Source organism: Pararge aegeria, chromosome 14, assembly GCF_905163445.1.
Source record: "Pararge aegeria chromosome 14, ilParAegt1.1, whole genome shotgun sequence".
Classification (NCBI taxonomy): domain Eukaryota; kingdom Metazoa; phylum Arthropoda; class Insecta; order Lepidoptera; family Nymphalidae; genus Pararge; species Pararge aegeria.
This window is the reverse complement of record NC_053193.1, coordinates 3,723,285-3,742,484: the sequence shown is the minus strand read 5'-3', so window position 1 is coordinate 3,742,484 and position 19,200 is coordinate 3,723,285. Positions and strand designations below refer to the sequence as shown.

Genomic DNA, 19,200 nt, shown 5'->3' with positions numbered 1-19,200 from the left:
TTCCATTTAAAATTATTCGAAGAGCAATCTGGTTAGAATAATTGAAACCTGGTTAGAGCAATAAAACTGATGGTAAGAGGAAAGAAATCCTGTGCAAATTATTTACACACGGCAGAATTGTAACTTCTGAAAAGTATCCTACGAGAGATTAAGTTGGATGTAGAGTAAGTATCAGAACTATTAGGAGCATAAATGTAAGGTTTAGTAATTAGTTTCCATGAAAACTAGAATAGTTAAAAAAGGTATAATGTTTTCTATCTCACTCTGTCCTATACGTTTATGTGTTTTTTTTCTTTATCTTAAAATTATTCGGTTTCCTTGGTAACTTAAATACGAAACAAAATGTGTAATGTATTCTATCTCATTTATATTTCAATAAAATCAAAAATTCATCAACAATCAACACACTTATACTAAAACTTTCTAATACGCAGGCGCAAACACATGCATTGAACACATGTGTTCTATCTCATTCTCTCGCCTGCTGATTCCTACACATTTTTGTATTTGTGTCTTTTACCTGTCGTTTTTTCCGTTGCATCCGGTTTGAAATCACAACGATTCTAAAGAAGTTTCACTTCAAAAACATCGCCTATAAAATGTTAGAAATATTGGGTTATATTATATTAAAAAAGAACAACACTTCGCATGGCATGCAAGGAACACGTCCTACAAGTAACGACGTAATGACAAGGTTGCTTGGAAGCAACCGGCTCCGCTTTCATCTCTCACAAGATAGAAAAATGAATGTTAAAATGTAAATTGTTGACGTTGGAAAAGAGCAACTGCTGAGTTTCTTGCCGGCTTCTTCTCGGTAGAATCTGCCTACCGAACAGATGGTAGAGTCACTACAAACAGACAGACTTGACGTTTCAAAAGTGCTTATATGAGGCCTACTTGAAATAAAAAAAATTGAATTTTTTGAATTTTTAATTTTTGAAAGTGCCGAGCTGTGTCCATCTTGGTTCGTAGGTGTGCCTGTCTCATTTGTCTGTTATTACAACGGCAATCACGGACTTAAGACGGCAGTTTCACGGCAAAAATAAGCATGGAGTAGAAATAAACTGTCCCTCCCGATCAAGCTCGATCACAAAAATCTAAAGCTCATACGACACGACAAATCTTTGGTCGGCAAGTGTCGCGCAGTTTTGCGATGTAGTTCCATGCATTGCGTTCTAACCTTTTAAGTCAAAAAATAATAGTTTAACGTCCATCTAAATTTCTTTGTGTAGTCAATGCCATGGTTAATATCCGCGACGCGACGTTAAAGAAATATGAACTTGAGGTTCTTCGGCAACCTCTGACGCAGCGGTGCGAATGTTCCGGGTTCAAAGCTCCATTATTTCAATTTTTATCATCATCATCATATAATGACGACCTGCCTGGCGCAACGGTGAACGCTGTGAATTTAAGTGGGAATTCCCAGGTTCGATTCCCGGCACGAGCAATTTAGGAATTAATAATTTCTGAATTTTCTCGGGTCTGGGAAGCTACGGCTACGGCTAGTTACCACCCTACCGGCATAGACGTGCCGCTAAGCGCTTTAGTGTTCCGAATAGGTGTTCCTGCGCACAGTTATAGGGTATTGGACTGTATTACAAATATCACGGTAACGGTGATAGCCCAGCACGGAATCCCAGCCTCTAACATCTCTTAGTTAGGTGCGTTTTTTAAGTAATTAGAATATCACTTGCTTTAACGGTGACCGAAACCATCATGAGGAAATCTGCATGCCTGAAATATGCCGGTTCTCGATAATGTTCTTAAAGGTGTGTGGAGTCCACTAATACACAGGGCCAGCGTGGTGAACTAGGGCCTTAACCCCTTCTCAGTGTGGGAGGAGACCCGTGCCTTGTAGTGGGGCGGTAATGGGTTGATATGATGATGAAGATGATGAGAAATATCACTTGTGCTACCATACTCCCTAACAGGTTAGCCCGCTACCATCTTAGACTATATCATCACCTACTAGGTGTGACTGCAGTCAAGGGCTAACTTGTAGTACAATAAAAAAAAAACAAAACCAACCGATAGACGTCCACTGCACGATATAGGTCGTTTGTAGGGAGTTCCAAATTCACGGTTTTGTGCTGCTTGGATCCAGCGGATTTCTGCGACGCGCTTAATGTCGTCTGTCCACCTCGTTGGAGGTCGACTAACGCTGGACTTACCAGTGCGGGGCTGCCATTCTAGCACCTGGGGACCGCAATGTCCATCCTTTCTCAGAACTATGTGCCCCGCCCATTGTCACTTCAGCTTCGCGCTTATATATATATATATAATTACATACAAAGCACATATATAACATTATGAATCGGCACATAAACAATATTCTTTTAAACGACTTTTGAAGATGCTTAATGATTTAGACTGTCTAATTACCCTTGGCAATCCATTCCAGAGTATAATCACTTTGACTGTAAATGAATTGCCATCGAGCCATATCCAAGTGAGGTTAAATATTTTTTTACAGAAGTGCTATTTTTAGCAAGGTTGTTGTATGTTGTTTCATAATAAGCCACGACTGAAAAGCCGAAAAACAGGGCTGTTACGAAGAGTAACAGCCCTGTAAGGAAGCGCTTGTCGATGCGCGAAGGTTGCGGCGGTTCTCACGGAGTAAAAACTGTCCTTTGTCTCTAAAGAGACGGTCGACGACGTCCGCAAGGCTGCTATTACAATCTGACCCCGTAGAAAACAAACAGCCGTGCTAAAAAATATAGATAAGGGATTTTCCGAACGTCGCTGTCGCGGTCGTGTGGCCTAATATTGCTTGCTTTATTTGTTCTACTCGGACTTGCGTTTTGCTTGCGTTAAAAAACCATACTTTAACGAGTTTAAAGTTATAACTAATACATAAATTAATTATACGCTTATTAAACAAAAGAAAAAAAGTTATTGTTTGAATTATTGAAAGGCAACTGTCAAACCTTTTTTAGAAAAACTAAAATGTTGACTATAGCTAACTTCATGGTGTCGGTTTTTGTGGCGGTGTGCGCGGGCTTCGTAATAATGTATTCACCATTGGATAGAAGCAGGCGTTACTTTGCGGAAATCCATGATATATTATAAAAATTAACCTTAATTTGCTATATTCCGCGAAAAGCAGGAGAATCTGTGATCACACAGAGATCACACAGATTCTCCTGCTTTTCGCGCTGTATAGCAAATTAAGCTTAATTTTGATAATAATTTACTTACCATTTTTCCCTAACGCGCCAAAAGAAGTATAACTTTAATAAAAAGCAATTAATTAAAAATCTTAGGTTTATGAATCACAAACGTTACCTACAGATTTCCCAGTAAGTAAGTAGGTAGGTACCTACACAATTACTGACTTAAAACCCATTATTATGTATGAATGTACCTGCGATGTTTACTATGTTTACCTGCTCGTACAAGGCTGGATATATGCGTGAGAAACATACTCACATCACAAGATATACTATTAAGTATTAGATGTCGCATTTAGATTACATTTGAATTTTATTGTGACTATGTACTACCCTCTCAGTAACTAACTGCCTTGGTGGTCTAGTGATTAGCATGATCAACTATGGAACACGAGGACCTGGATTCAAACTCCGGGTCGGGCCAAAAATCTTAGGTAACTATAAGACTTTACTGCGCCCAGTAGCACGTTATGCCGTTGATCCCGGTTGTGATTATATTGGGTAAGATTCCCACAACTAGAAAAATGTTACTATAACATGTTTTTCAGTGTCTGGGTGTATGTTATATTATAAGTATTCATGTATGTTATTCATATAAATATTCATCAGTCATCTCTGTACCCATAATACAACTACGCTTACTTTGGGAATAGATGGCGATGTGTGTATAGTGTTAGTATATTTATTTATTTATATATATAAAGACCATGTTCATGTGATAACATTAGTGAAAGCCCACCAACCCGTAAATAAGAAGCGTGGAGAATCTTTGCGCCTGCGTATCCTACTGTGTGTTTGCACTGAAGCGGTGATAGCCTAGTGGTTAGGACTCCGGCTTCACTTAAAGGGGGCTAAGTTCAAATTCCGGCACGCATCTCTAACTTTTCGAAATTATGTGCGTTTTAAGTAATTAAATATCACTTGTTTTTAACGGTGCAGGTAAAATGCATGCCTGAGAGCTCTCCATAACGTTCTCGAAGGCGTGTAAAGTCCACCAATCCGCACTGTACCAGCGTGGTGAACTATGGCCTTAACCCTTCTCATTGTAACCGTGACCTGTAGACTCAGTGGCGTGCACTGGATTTCTTCCAGGGTAAACATACAGCAGAAGAATTGCATAAAACGGTAAAAATCCTCCTCTTATGCGAGTTATATATCAATTTTAGGGTATGCAGTGCTTTTGTGCATATATGAAGTGCACGCCACTGCCTGTAGTGGGGTTGACGATAATAATGATGAAGCAATGCAAACTTGACAACATTTAGGATAAAGCATCTTGCATCCTAAAGAATTTGTATTCCATGAAATGTAATGGTGTCTGCAGCATTAAACGAGGCACAAATAACCTAACATTGTACCTACCTAATTGAAAAAAATATCTATCTTATATTTTTAATTTCACCATTAAAGTCAGATTATATTATATTTTATATGACGGCCGATTGGCGCAGTGGGCAGCGACCCTGCTTTCTGAGTGCAAGGCCGTTGGTTCGATTCCCACAACTGGCAAATGTTTGTGTTGAACATGAATGTTTTTCAGTGTCTGGGTGTTTATCTGTATTTTATAAGTATTTATGTATACTATTCATAAAATTATTCATCAGTCACTTAGTACCCATAACACAAGCTACGCTTACTTTGGAGCTAGATGGCGGTGTGTGTAGTGTCGTAGTATATTTATTTATTTATATACTAAAGTACATGTTTGAAAAGTATACATTTTTAAATTAACATAATAATACTACATCTATTACGGCTTAAAAAAACCCAATCTGTTTTATCAATGTACTAACTGTTGCCTGCGACTTCGTCTGCTTTTGTTTTTGCTTTTTGATGTGGCGTTCAATTTAGTTGTAGTTCTAAAAAAAATTAAAGTATTCAGTATCGCTAAGCCTTAAATGATCCCGCTGAGGAGTTCTGTCCTCTATCTCCAACCACAGTTTGGACAAAATTAAACACATAATAAAACCTCTATAGTACAAAAATATTAATTAAATCGGTTATAATTTGTCGGAGTTATGGTGTAAAATCGTCAAACACTTTCACCCCCTCTCCCAAAGCAACCGAGCTTAATGTCGGAATAAAAAGTATCCTATATTACTTCTAACACTTTCAAAAATATGTGAACAAAGTCTCATGAGGATCGGTAATGTAGTTTTTGCGTGGAAGCGTAACAAACAAACTTACATTGACATTTATAATATTAGTAGGGAAGTAGGGATAGGGATTAAATATGTAATGACTTAAAAACGTAAACTTATAGGTAAGTAACCTTAAAACATAAACTCGTTAATTGATCTGCGATATGAAGGCACGCGTTAAACCTGACGGTCTGTTTAATTAACACTCTTTGACGCACGTTTCAGCGTAAACTGTTACGAGATTCATTCAACTTTGTGAGTAGGAGGCCATTAGCAAGTTTGCACTAAAATCGCTTTATAAAAAGTTTGTCCTTTGATATTCAAACAAATAAAAACAACAGACGCTTTCGCATGACACCCGTTGTAAATTATTATGAAATATTCATCAGTCATCTTAGTACCCCTAACACAAGCTACGCTTACTTTGGGAGTAGATGGCGATGTGTGTGTTGGCGTATCTAATATTTATTTATTTATTTATAACTTTGTAGCGGTGATAGCGCATTTCACTCGTAGGTAGGTAGGAGCTCGATTTCACTTTCGGGGGGCTGAGTTCGAAACCCAGCACGCACCTCTAACTTTTTTAAGTAATCAAGCAAGTGATATTCTGGTGAAGTAAAACATCGTGAGGAAACCTGCATACCTGAGAGATCTACATAATGTTCTCAAAGGTGTGTGGAGTCCACCAATCCGCACTTGATCACCGTGGTCAACTAAAACCTTCTCATTCTGAGAGACCTGTGGCCCGTAGTGGGCCGATAATCGGTTACTAATGATACATTTTCAATTATATAAGTTTTAAACTGATGGTTCGAACTACGACCCTTATTCTACGATAGTTATTTTAAGTTATCTATAAATTCAAAGAAAATAAAACAAGGTATATAGCAATCTATTCCTAGTTTGCCTGCCTGAAGCATTGTCTTATTTAGTTTTTTATATAACTGACATAATGATCTCCTTCTGTAAATAAGTACATAGGTAATACTTAGATATATTTGTCACGACTCATTATTTTCAAATTAACTCTAATCTTCCACTTAGGAGCAACGAACTTCCTTCATGGAGGCACAGTAAATAAAATGGGAGGTTTAAAATCCATGACACTCGATTCTTTTGTCTTCGGAGTTTAACGAGATACCAAACAATGTTGATTGGTCGTCATTTCCAAGTTAAAACATTGAGAGAAGTAATTAAAAACACGCAAATTAATTATTTTTGAACACATCAAAAATTGTGATATTATCTAATTATTTATCAGCAAAAATCTCATGGGAACCGTCTACAATGATACCTTATTTCGCGGAATAACATTAATGAGTCACCTTAAAATATGGTAATGCCAAAACAATCTTCAGGAAACTCGAAACTACATTTAAGTGAGATTTTTAACACACTGCAAACTTCGGACAAGGCAGTCGTTTTTACCACTTTGGTACTGGTACCCTAAATATGATGCTACCATCAGTTCGGTTGCCGCCCTGTGTCCGTCCCTACAATTATACCGGCAACCACGACCTTCACACCTAATTGCTGATTTTAACTTAATTTTAAAAACCTGTTAATACTAACAATATAATTTCATCATCCTCATCCTATTAAATCCCATTGCTGGGCACAAGCTTCCTTTCAAAGATGAGTGTTATATAATGCAAACGCAAATGCAACGCAAATGTTTCGCCGTCACGTCTTGCCGCACAGTGGACACCCGCACAACGCGGGACGCGTTTAGTTTTAGTTTTATTTTTCTTTTTTCTTTCTTTTGTTCTCTTTTTAATTTGTATAATTTAATTTAATGTGTGTATTTAATTACTGTAATTAGTGTAAACCTTACTTATTGAATTAAAAATAAATATGTAATAGGTTTTAATATTAATACAAATGAAAATATAAAAAACTAAGCATTTTACAAAAGTTTAATTTTAACTTTAATCATGACATGAACATATGCCTACATAATCTAAAAAAAATACAATTATTCCTTAAAGGTATCATAAGAATAGGCATTAAATATTTTTTCACATAACTACAAAAACGCAATTAGTTCTTAAATGTAACTATGAGTAGATTTCCATCTACAAATACTAAGAATACTTGAATGTTTTAAACAAAACAACGCCATAAATTAATTATGACACCGCGGCTATGGCAGTAATTATAAAAATAATACATTTGGTTAACCATTAATTACACGTAACATGTAAAACCGGAAAATGGATTAATTCGTGCGATACTCTGCTCCATCACACAGTCAGATCCATTAATTGCACAAACCGCTCATTAATCACGTCACATCAAGTTCGCAACGATGACTTAATGTCATCAGTCATTAGGTTAAAAAATATCATTGAGTTGGACTATGTCTCGGTGTCCGTATTTGTCTGGTTTTGTCAGGCCATCTACCGGCAGTGTATTGTACGTAACCTCGGTCGCTTGGAGTACCAGACGCCCTGCCTTCCGCGTCAGCACCTTCCCGGTCCTTTTCCTCAATAGGCTCCATTGGAAACAAAGCGGGCGTCTCGGATCTTTTGGATCTAATCGAGCCTTTCAAATAATCTTCGAGCTGCTGTATTGTAGGCGTTGGCACTGTCTTTGCTCTTGTGGGTGATTTTGAAGTCGACCTTTTCTGTTCGTAACTTGGTGAAACGTCATCGTACAAGTTTGTCAATCTTCCAGTCTTAACTTTAGAAAATATTGGCGTTTGCAACTCTGGCAAATAATCCTCTTTAACGGACAATCTCCCGTGAACGTTTTCGTAATAGTCTTGCAAATATTTCTCGTTAAACTTAGCAAGCTCCTGTTCATAATGCAATTTGTCTGGTATAGACAACGGCTCGGAAAGACGCACGTAATTTCCTGCCTCGAGACCGTTACGTAAGGATCCGAACTTTGATTTTTCCAGATCTCTCTCAATCGGCAGATCATCTAGTTTCCTTTGTTTATTAGGTTCATCAAATAAATCTTCAATTATAGTTTCTTTGTCTTTCATCTTACTTAGATCCAAGTCTTTCGGTCTTTCGGGCTTTTGAACGTGACCATTTTGTTTGCCATTCGGCACGTGCCCATTTTGTTTTCCGTTCTGTAAATGTCCATTCTGCTTGCCATCCACTACATCTGATGTCGGTGGTTGTACAGCCTGAGTTACAATCGAAACTTTCTTCTCAGATTTAGGCGAAGATATGGTCTGGTCTGTCTGTGACGGCCGAGTGGCTGTGTAGATTCTAGGGCCCATGAGATCTATGAGGAATAGTGCAGCGACGACCAATGAGAGTGAACCCAGTACAGATGCGTTCACTATCAAATTATTCGGAACTGAGTCTAGAGAAGCTAGCGCTAGACCACCTGTGGAATAAAACATTCCTTTATAGGTTTCCTCTCTTTCATTGGTCAATAAGCCGTTCAGAGCATTGACAAAAACGTAACTTTTAAGAGTGTAATGTTTTCAGGGATCATGTATGTATCATAAACTCCATGCCTGATCGATGAGGTCATTTCATCAAAATTTGTTAAGGATAAAATATTAAAACTTTTTATTGAGGCCGATAATTTTTAGTTTAAGCATTGTTTCTCTCTAGTGTAGTCGATGTTAAAGCTTGAAGAAGCATGACGTCTTTATATAATTATACCTTCCTCGACATCGTGGCGAACAAAATAGTACGGCAAGTAATGAACATCAGAAATAGTAATGTTCGGTTTTCCGGAATTTGCATTATTAGAATATACAAAGTTTTAATCTTACCCAAAACAATAAAGAAGACGATCCCAAAGCCAAGAAGTACGCTCTCAAGTATCCGCCGTCCTCTTGGTATCTCTTGAAAGACTCTGCCCAATATTAACGCGAATGTTATGATCACGTAACCTGATAACATATAAATTGTATATATCAGGCAATGAAAAAAGACGGATAGGTGTAAACATGGCAATAAGTAAGATATCGTCAGTTCAGATTTCACGGAGATAAAATACAATTCGAATTGATAACCTTGTCGATGGTATCTTTAGAGACGCTGAATGAAATAATAATTTACTATCTGGTCCAAGACTGTCCTCGGATTGCCAGAACTTTAATTCTGATAAGCAATAGTTGTCAGCCACAAGGTCAAGGTCTTGCCTTACCATACATTCGTGCAAAAATGTATGTGTGTTTTTTATTCCACCATAAAGTCGTCATAAATCATAAATCAAAAATCGTCAAAAAATGGCTTAATGAACTTAATTTTTTTATTACATTAGGTACTTGGTATATTTAATTTTTAGGACAGGCTTGCGCTTGAAGACTATTAAACCTTAAGGAAAGTGATACCTCTTGGCGCGCTTGCCTATTCACTCTTGAAGATACTAAACTTATACCTACGTGACTGGAAACAGATGCCCGAAGAGCGTTTTATAACTTAGCGTTGAGTACCACAAACATGGATAATTGTTTTTTCTTCTGGCTTTACACAGATTACCCAATGTCAGGTGTCTACTTGGATAATCAACGTTTCAACCGAGTTAACCGTGTAACACAGCGTCTCGCTGTTCTATGGCAAAATGGCGAGGGAGAAAAAGATTGTTAAATAGGTAACATAGCGCTTGTGCTATAGACTACCTACTGTATGACAGGCTAAACTCTATACACGCGTCAGCAAAACTTTCGACGATGTTGTGCGTGACCGACGTGAGCGGGGTTCATTCCTGCGACACTTTGTATAGCTGCAGCAGCAGCTAATTCGTCGTCACTGTATACACATTCGTAAACAACAAATAATGCAACGAGCTACTAGCGTGCAAGAAGCTCGACTCTATACACTGCCTCAGCGAACACTCCATCGATAGTGTCCCACATGACTGACGTGAGCAGCGACCATTCGTGGGACAGATTCTGTAGCAGCAACACCAGGTATTTCGTCGTCACTGGATACATCTCTATGAAGACCTCTACAAGAAGCTAGGCTACTCAGTTAATGAAGCTCACCTCCATACACCGCGTCAGCGAACGCTCCGCCGATGTTGTCCCACGTGACCGACGTCAGCAGCGACCACTCCCGGGACAGCTTTTGCAGGAGAAGCGCTAGTCGCGCCTCATCGTCACTGGACACGCGCTTCGTAACTAAGCACGCCACGCAGAACAACTGCGTATTGAAACAAAAAGCATTATGCAGGTGCTTTTTTAACCCTCGACCCAAAACCGACGGGGACTTTACTATGACTATGAGTTGGACGGTATTATAGATTAAATAAAAAAAAAATATAACTATACTACGTAAATACACACATAGCCATCTAGCCCAAAAATGAGCGTAGCTGTCGTTATGGGTACTAAGATGACTGATGAATATTTTTATGAATAATATACATAAATACTTATAATATACATATAAACATCCAGACACTGAGAAACATTCATGTTCATCACACAAACATTTTCCAGTTGTTGTAATTTAAACTTCACCCTTTGACTCAGTAAGCAGGGCCGCTGCCCACTGCGCCTGTAAGCCGACAAAGTTCGACGTGTTTTTATGTACACACACAAAACACGTCTTGGGCGGCCGGTGGTTTGGGTGTAAGTGTGCGTGCGTAACTAACGTACCTACATATGAACCAATTGTTGTACCTATACCCTCGTCGACCTCTCCATTTAATTGAAGATGTTAGGATAATAAATGTGTAAATATTTTATAATGCTCAACATATTTAGCACACAATAGGTATATCTACTTATACGCCAATAAATGTACAAGTGAAAACTAAATATAACCAGAAGCAGTTTATCTGCAAGAATACCTTACTAAAACTTCAACGTAGTGTGAGGTCTACAAGTAGGAAAATAGAAAGTGCAACGAGAAATCTCTCGACGCTTATCTAAGCCCTACTGGACAAAGGTTTCTTCTCTTGCAGGGATTTAAAAATTCCGTAGTACCTACCGCACCAAATAGAGTGGTCATAGCGCATTGGGTAGGACCTCGACTTCACTTTCGGAGGACTTTCGGAGGAAGCGATTTTCGTAGAGTTAATCGGTTTCCACGCGACATCGCACCGGAACACTAAATCGCTTAACGGCACGTCTTTGCCGGTAGGGTGGTAACGCCTCGGCCAAAGCCTCCCACCAAACCAGACCAGAAAAAATTCAGAAATTATTAATTTCCAAATTGCCCCTTTCGGGAATCGAACCCGGGACCTCCTAATTAAATTCAAAGCGCTCAGCGTTGCGCCAGGGAGGTCTCTCGAAACATATCCTATGTCAACAAACAGAGATTGTCTCCACCACTGTTGTGCCAACCATATTTCAGAGCCGTGAGTTTACTAGAAAAAAGTCTGCGGGCACCAACCACCTTGCCACCTTCAAACGTGCTAGGGTCCAAAACAATCAAATATCGTTTGGGTGGGCCCATAAAAATCTTAATAAAATTTGCTTTTAATTAAGATTGCTATGGGTGGGTACTACCCCAGGAATTCTACTAACACGGGCGAATTACACCTAACTCAAAGATCACGACTAGTTTTTCAAAAGCAATACGGCAAGATACATCTCCCGTTAAAAGTAAGGGTTACTTTGAAGGTTTAACGTTACCTATAAAATCCCTATCAGTAGTTAAGTATTAAGTTCTGTTTTGGATAAATGTGTGTTAAGTTAAGTGACGATAAATACCTACAAATCGTTTCGATGACATAAACAACAATAAGAATGCAAACATTTAAATTCCACCTACCATGTTACATATATAAATAATTATCAACGCAAGGTTGTCTCGTCTACCTACCTTATTGGAACGGAACTATCGTGCCAGTCAAAGCTCATAAGGCGCTTTTAGACCTGTGTTCTTAGTGAAAGGTTTTTTCCACTACATATAATATCTAATGCTGGCAGTAAGTGATGTTGCAGTTATACGCTGCCTGAGATGGCATCAGGCTAACCTGTCTAGGGGTATGGCAGTTATGTTCCATAACACCAATTGGTTTCTATGTGACGCCGAAGCCTTCCACTGGATCAGTCTAGAGAACATTCGGCAATAACAAATAATTAGCTGCTACGCGCGTTTTTTGTCCGCGTTTGTAAGTGTTTTACAAATCCAGTGGGAATTGTTGGTTTTTCTGGGATAAAAAGTAGCTTCGGTTACTCTCCGTACTTCCAGCTATATCTATACCAAAAATCTAGTTGATTAATTTCTTAATTAGGGCGTACAGGAAGTATAAATATAGGTAGATACTTACTCTTTACACATTGACATTGACATTGAACACAAATTTTCAATTAATGTTTCTGATTTTTCTATTTTTTTACTCTAATTATTATTACCGCTATTGCATAATTGTACTGTATTAAAATTGCATGTTTTTTAAAAAAGATTCCATGTGTTAATTGCAACCAATGGTTTGTATATTTGCACGCCAGCTAATGGCAATATACTGTGACTTCGTAATTGATATTTAAATCTATGTAGACGTACGGACGGCCGAATGGCGCAGTGGGCAGCGACCCTGCTTTCTGAGTCCAAGGCCGTGGGCTCGATTCCCAAAACTGGAAAATGTTAGTGTGATGAACATTAATGTTTTTCCGTGTCTGGGTGTTTATATGTTTACTATAAGTATTAATGTATATTATTCATAAAAATATTCATCAGTCATCTTAGTATAGCCATAACACAAGCTACGCTTACTTTGGGGCTAGATGGCGATGTGTGTATTGTCGTAGTATATTTATTATTTACTAGATGTTGCCCGCGACTTCGTCTGCGTTTGATTTTGTTTTTAAAGTATTCAGTATCGCTAAGCCTTAAATGAGTATAGTAGTATATATATATAACATGTGACTGTCAATTAATAAAAGACAAATAATTTGCAATAAAATAAAATTGCGACTATAGTTAAAGATCTAAGCTATCCTATCTCTTAAGTTGGACCAGACTGCTCACGGTGTGCCAATTTAATTTAAAATCGGTTAAGCAGTTTAGGAGTCCATCGCGGACAAACATCGTGACAGGAGATTTATATATATTAAGATTTATTTAAAGGTGTGTATTATGCAAATAAAGATCTATCTATCTAAAATCCTACATTGAATTGAATGACCAATAATTGTGTGCTAATAGGTGTAAGCTCAAAAGGCTAACTGTTAAGTAGTCCTTTGGAACAATGCGAGGAGCGAAGACAATGGGCCGGCTATTTGTCAGCAGTTAGCGCTTATAGCCCTAAACCTTCGGAGCTACGACCTCTCGGCCGACTACGCTTACGTCATTGTCCACCGTGGGAAGTCGTTGAGGACAAATTGTGTGCTAATTGAAGAAACGATCTTTACAGAAAAGTACCGAGAAATCAATTTTATTGAACTCCAAAAGGTATCTCAGAGTTGTTTTCCCCGATCCCTCTTTTACCATTTGAAACTGTCCTAGCTGTTGACCAGCAAATCAAGTGTCTTACATAATAAATAAGTATATAATTAATTATACCTACATTCGCTGACGTGGTACGTAGACGTTTTTAAGAGGTTAAAATAATGACGGTGCAAAATATAACAAAATTTAAAAAGAAAATGGACTGTAACAAACGCAGAACAAGGCGAAAGATAACATTTTTGGAAAGATTTTTATCTTGTTACGTATGACTACTAACGCGTGTACATAAGTAGACACACGTTTTTTTATATATTATATAATTAATTAACGAATCTTAATTACGAACTCTTACCATTCAATTTAGTTTCAAAGTCGAAACTTTGTACACATATTCCTGAAGGTATTAGAAGTAATATATGATGCTTTTTATCCCAAAAATAAGCTCAGTTATCTTGGGAGAGAGGACGAAAGTGTTTAAAGATTTTACACCAGGCTTAGCTATCCTAAATACATAAAGTGCTGCCACATCCATGAGGCACATGTCTTTCGAAAAACAAAAACAAAAGCGGGCGAAGTCGCGGGCAACAGCTAGTACTAAATAATCCATTAAATGCATGGAACTAATTAATTTTATGGTAATAGTAACGTAGTAACTAGAAAACTACAGAACTTAGGGTCCCGGTTTCGATTCCCGGGTCGGGCCAAGAATTATTAGGTATTTGGGTATTCTCAATATGTAGTAACTCAGTAGCAACCCGGAGTTCGGAAATTGGTGGTGTTCACCCCTGGACCTCGGAGAGCAAGTTAGGACATCGTCCTCTTTTATAATAATAATAGAACAACAAATGTATGACAATAATCATAGAAACCCACCAATCCAAATAGTAGCATACGTGGTGGGCCTATGACCTTAATCCCTCCCTCCTATGAGAAAGACCAGCCGGGTCGTTAATATGCTGCAGATGATTATTACGTTATATCGATGTATTATATACCAATTTAATAAACGTTCGGACAAGCAGTGAAGTAACCGCTACACCGCATAGGTACAAAACTCGTAACATATTGTGAAAGAACATTTGGCAATGTACTGCGTCTAATGTCAACAGCTGGTCGAGGCTATAGCTCGGAATTATAAAATATTAGTAGGTAAGTATTTTTGGTATACTCTATCATAACTATGTAGGTAACGGATTTTATATTTTTTTTAAATTAGTAGTAAATAAAAAAAGAGATAATTTAACATACTTTTATCCATCAAAGTTCGCAACAAGAAATAAAAAGTACTTACTTAAAAATTATACGGCTTTAAAAATAACATAAACTTCTAAATTTATCATAAAATATTGAAAATGTATTTAAGAAATGCGACATAAAAAACTACCGTTCGGAACTTAGTCAAAAGTTGTGCCAAACTTAGTTAACACAAAAATAAATGGGAAAATCCCATTATGGAGCACTGGGTTGGTACACACTGGAGGAGATTCCTAATTTTTTTATTATTTATAGGTTTGACCAATTTTAGTTTTGAATATAGTAAATAAGGTAATTGTTATTGTTGTAGCTATGGAATTTTATCTGAATTAAACGTTATTATTATTATTATAATACTAGCGGACCCGCGCGACTTCGTCCGCGAATGACGTCAACTTCAAAAAGTAGTCGTAGTGCGTTCAACTAAAGAAACTCAAAAGCTTGATAATATTTCAACTAAGTATGCCTATCTAAAAAAAACCAATATATACTTTCAAATAAAAAAAGAATTATTAAAATCGATTCAAATTTAACGGAGGTATAAAGTAAAATTGATAAAAACTTTTCATCCCATTTCCCGGAGGTAACTTACTGTTTATCGGAATAAAAAAGTATCCTATATGCTGACACGGAATATCAGCTACAACTATACCAAATTTTATTTAAATCCGTTCAGTAGTTTTCACGTCATGCCTGGACAGACAGACAGACAGAAATTGAATAAAAATCGGTTTTGGACTCAGTATCGATTATAAAGCATCCCCCGGTCAAAATTTTCAAAATATAGATATTAAATGTAAATAAATCTTCCAGTTTTATTATAAGTATAGAAGATATAGATTATGAAACGGTAGGTGACAACGACGTAGTAAACGGTAAATTTCCCACCAAACGAATAATTTCGGGACTTTCCCGGAATTCTCAGCGCGCGTCGGCGAACTTTCGTGATTTTATTGAGCATAACCTGTTGCCGAAATCAAATAACTGAAGCAATGACATACGTATCGATATACCATATTCAGAACCAAATACTATTTTGTTGTATCCGCCATTTTGAATATTTCACTACATCCTATAGTTTATGATATTACACGACGAATTGAGTAACTAATAAAGAGTAAGACTACGTCGCAACACTACTATTGACGAGTCTTCATCATCATCATCATCGTGAACCCCTTACCGGCCCAGAACAGCCTCGGGTCTCCTCTCACGATGAGAAGGGTTTAGACCGCACCTTAGTCCACCAAGCTGAATAATTTAGGATTGGAAGACATCACACGCCTTTGAAAACGTTATGGTGAACTCTCTGGCAAGCAGGTTTCCTCGCGATGTTTTCCTTCACCTTGTTTTAATTGCTCAGGATCAGAACGGGAGCACAAAAGATCCTGGAGGGTCGAAGTGCATCCGCTGAAGCGGGCCTCATTACAATTGCTCAGAATAAAAACAACTAGGCTGATTACATCAATACAATATACTCACAACCGTTTTAAATAATATTGTAATTTTCAAAAAAAATCATTACCTTCCATCAAACCAGTGAAGAATGCAGTACCTTGTACCATACCTATCTAAGTATAATTAACAGCAAAACACCGGTATCCATATAAGGAAAATGCACTAGGTCACTATGTGAAACCTACATATTACAGACGAAAGCAAAAGTAACCTTTTATCAAGAAAATTATGAAACAAATAGGAACCTACTATAAAAAAAAAATAAAAAAAGGACTACCGAACACTGGGAATCTTCACATTAAAAAATAATACCCAGTGTCCAGCGAACGCAAAAAACATTTCGTTCGCTGCCAGTAACACTCTGTAAGACGTGTGGATTCTAACGATATCTACCTCAAACATGGTGTTGATAAAGGATGTTACCTAAAATTATATTTAAATATGAAAAAAATACCTTATATTCTTATTAATGTAGCACTTCTAGGCACAAGAATACTCTCTTATACTAGGAGAGAGCGTTTCACAGTATGAGCCCACCACGCTGCTCTAATGCAGGTATACGACGGGTTCTCCGGGCGTCTAACAAAGCCAATAAGAGGGGCATGCCGTGGTAGCTTTAGCCACATAACCTCCGTCGTGCCCAATAAAGCTTTTTCACGAAGCCAAAAAAAAAAGAGCAGAAATGTTTGATGGGCTGGAACGATTAATACAATCATCACATACTAGTGATATCAATCGCGACTAGCACATTAAAATGATTGCCAAAGCACAAGGGATAAACGCCAAATTCCCACCTTTCTATCTTGACTACCTACCTACTGAGAATTTTCAACAAGTTAACTGGATGTCGAACCCAGGGCCTCGTAATCTCTAGTATAGGAAGTTACGAATAATACCTCCTTGAAGTCGGTCGGAATATCGAGGGGCGAACCGTGCATCCACAGTTGTTTACATTGGTTCTTTAAATAAATATTATTATATGAAGATTTCAAATAATACAGGGCGCATTAATGTACATGAAAATTTAATTTCAAGATTTAATTCCTTACAAACCAGCATACATTTAGGTCATGCTAACAAAACAGTGTTAAAAAGCAAAAGTACTAAGTGTACTTTTAAACAACCTTTTAGTCATAAAATCAGTGAACAGGTAGCAATATGGTATTATATGTACTTACGAACTCCACTATCTTCAGGGCGACCCACTTGTCGCAAAGCGCCATCGTGCGATAAGCTACGTGATTACACAACACAACTTACGCCACAGCTGTTTGTATACCGCCCCCGAAAACTACAGCTTACACCACAACTGTTTGTATACCGCTGCCGAAAACTACTAATATTCCACAATTGTTTGTTTACCGCTACTGAAAACTACAAGTATTCCACACCTGTTTGTATACAGCTCCCGAAAACGACTCGCCCCACGGTTGTTTCTATACCAATCCCGACACCACAGCTATTTGTTATCGCTCTAGAAAACTATACCCTACACTGTTGTATACAGCTCTCAATAAATCTATTAGTATAATACTCCCGAAAACTACAACTTCGCCTAAGCTTTTTGTATACTGCTCCTAATACTACAAATACGACCGGTGGGGCAGATTTTTATTATTCCTCATGTTTAAAATATGCGTTTTCACAATTACAGGACGGACAATTAATTTGATTTAACATCACAAACACCTATTTTTTGTTTATATTGAAAATTTCCGGAATTAACTGAACAAACAAAACTTTTCGTTAAGTGTCAACATCCTTGTCGATTCACACACTATATTTTCAGAAGTGGGATAAAAAAATCTCAAAAATCTTCCAAACAAACTAGGTATCGATTGATCAAGTTTTTAGCTCACGACAGGCAGTATTTTCAACGACACGACAAGGCCACGATACGACAGCGGTGGCTCGGGAGGCGTTCGCGCAAGTCAAGCGCACACTTTTGTTTGACACAAACTGGTATTTTCACGCGCTTCTACGTGTGACATTGAATGAAAACATCATACAAACACCTACTCGTAGCTTACCTCAGCTGAGCGGTGTGGCGCAAGATACAAATAAACACGTGCACTTTATATCTTAGCAGAGATATTAAGATTGTTGATACACAAACGCATTATTCACATACGTGTCAACAGGTTACAATAATGCACATTCACATGCGCACTTGCTGCTAGCAGTAAATAAATAGTTTTAATAGTAATAATATTGTCGAAATTTTCAAGCATGAGATTGACCAGACATCCGCCGGCTCATCCTAAAGTCCAAAATTACCAGGCCAATACAGTTTATAAATAAACGGTTTACCCAATCCATACCAAAAAAATGTTGGCTCCATTTCTTACAATAGTACTCCCGACGGGTCGTTCAGTGAAACTTTTTACTAGTGGAATATTACATAAAATCCGGTTGTGGCTGAAATCTTCTCAGTTTAGATCAAGCTATCTCACGAAGTCTACACTCTAGCTTGCAATATAATGTCTACATCAAAACAAAACAATATTATAAATGTCGTTGCTAGTCCCATAGCATGCCCTGTATTAAAAAATTAGCGCTACTAAAAATTGTATTAAATATCGTAAGTACATTTTACAGGATAACCTACTAATCTGTCGAATTTTAAACAAACTGGTGTATCGGACCATTTTGATCTCGTTTGACTATCTAATTAGGTATAAAAAAAGCTTTTTATAGCCATATTCTTGAAGAAGTACGACCTTCAGGGGTTAAGCAAAAGAAAAAGGTCAGAAAGAACGCTAAGCAGAAACAAAGAAAACGCGAAAAACGCGACGCGGTTGTTTGGAGTTAATTTGAAGAATAGCGGATGAAAATTTTACGCATGAAATTTTACGCGGACGA

The 19,200-nt window shown here is 37.6% G+C and overlaps 1 protein-coding gene across 2 annotated transcripts; it reads right to left on the bottom strand.

Annotated features, from left to right (window-relative positions):
• Nucleotides 1-7,281: 7,281 nt before the first annotated feature.
• On the bottom strand, nucleotides 7,282-18,271 carry LOC120629582. Of its 2 annotated transcripts, XM_039898554.1 has the most exons (5): nucleotides 18,198-18,271; nucleotides 17,517-17,712; nucleotides 10,269-10,425; nucleotides 9,051-9,170; nucleotides 7,282-8,653 (listed from the first exon to the last, which is right to left on the bottom strand). In XM_039898554.1, the coding sequence occupies exons 2-5, from the start codon at nucleotides 17,559-17,561 to the stop codon at nucleotides 7,656-7,658; spliced, it is 1,320 nt and encodes a 439-aa protein (XP_039754488.1). In that variant the 5' UTR covers nucleotides 17,562-17,712; nucleotides 18,198-18,271; the 3' UTR covers nucleotides 7,282-7,655. The 2 variants fall into 2 exon arrangements, with proteins under 2 accessions (XP_039754488.1, XP_039754487.1); XM_039898553.1 differs by having other exon boundaries at nucleotides 17,517-18,271.
• Nucleotides 18,272-19,200: the final 929 nt, after the last annotated feature.

Bases quoted from the DNA above. Each gene is read 5' to 3' on its own strand.
- LOC120629582 (XM_039898553.1), bottom strand. From the start codon at position 17,561: ATGGCGCTTTGCGACAAGTGGGTCGCCCTGAAGATAGTGGAGTTC. The intron at 10,426-17,516 runs GTAAGTACATAT...TTCAATACGCAG, and splicing joins CCCTGAAGATAGTGGAGTTC to TTGTTCTGCGTGGCGTGCTT. The intron at 8,654-9,050 runs GTAAGATTAAAA...TTTATTCCACAG, and splicing joins CGTCTTCTTTATTGTTTTGG to GTGGTCTAGCGCTAGCTTCT.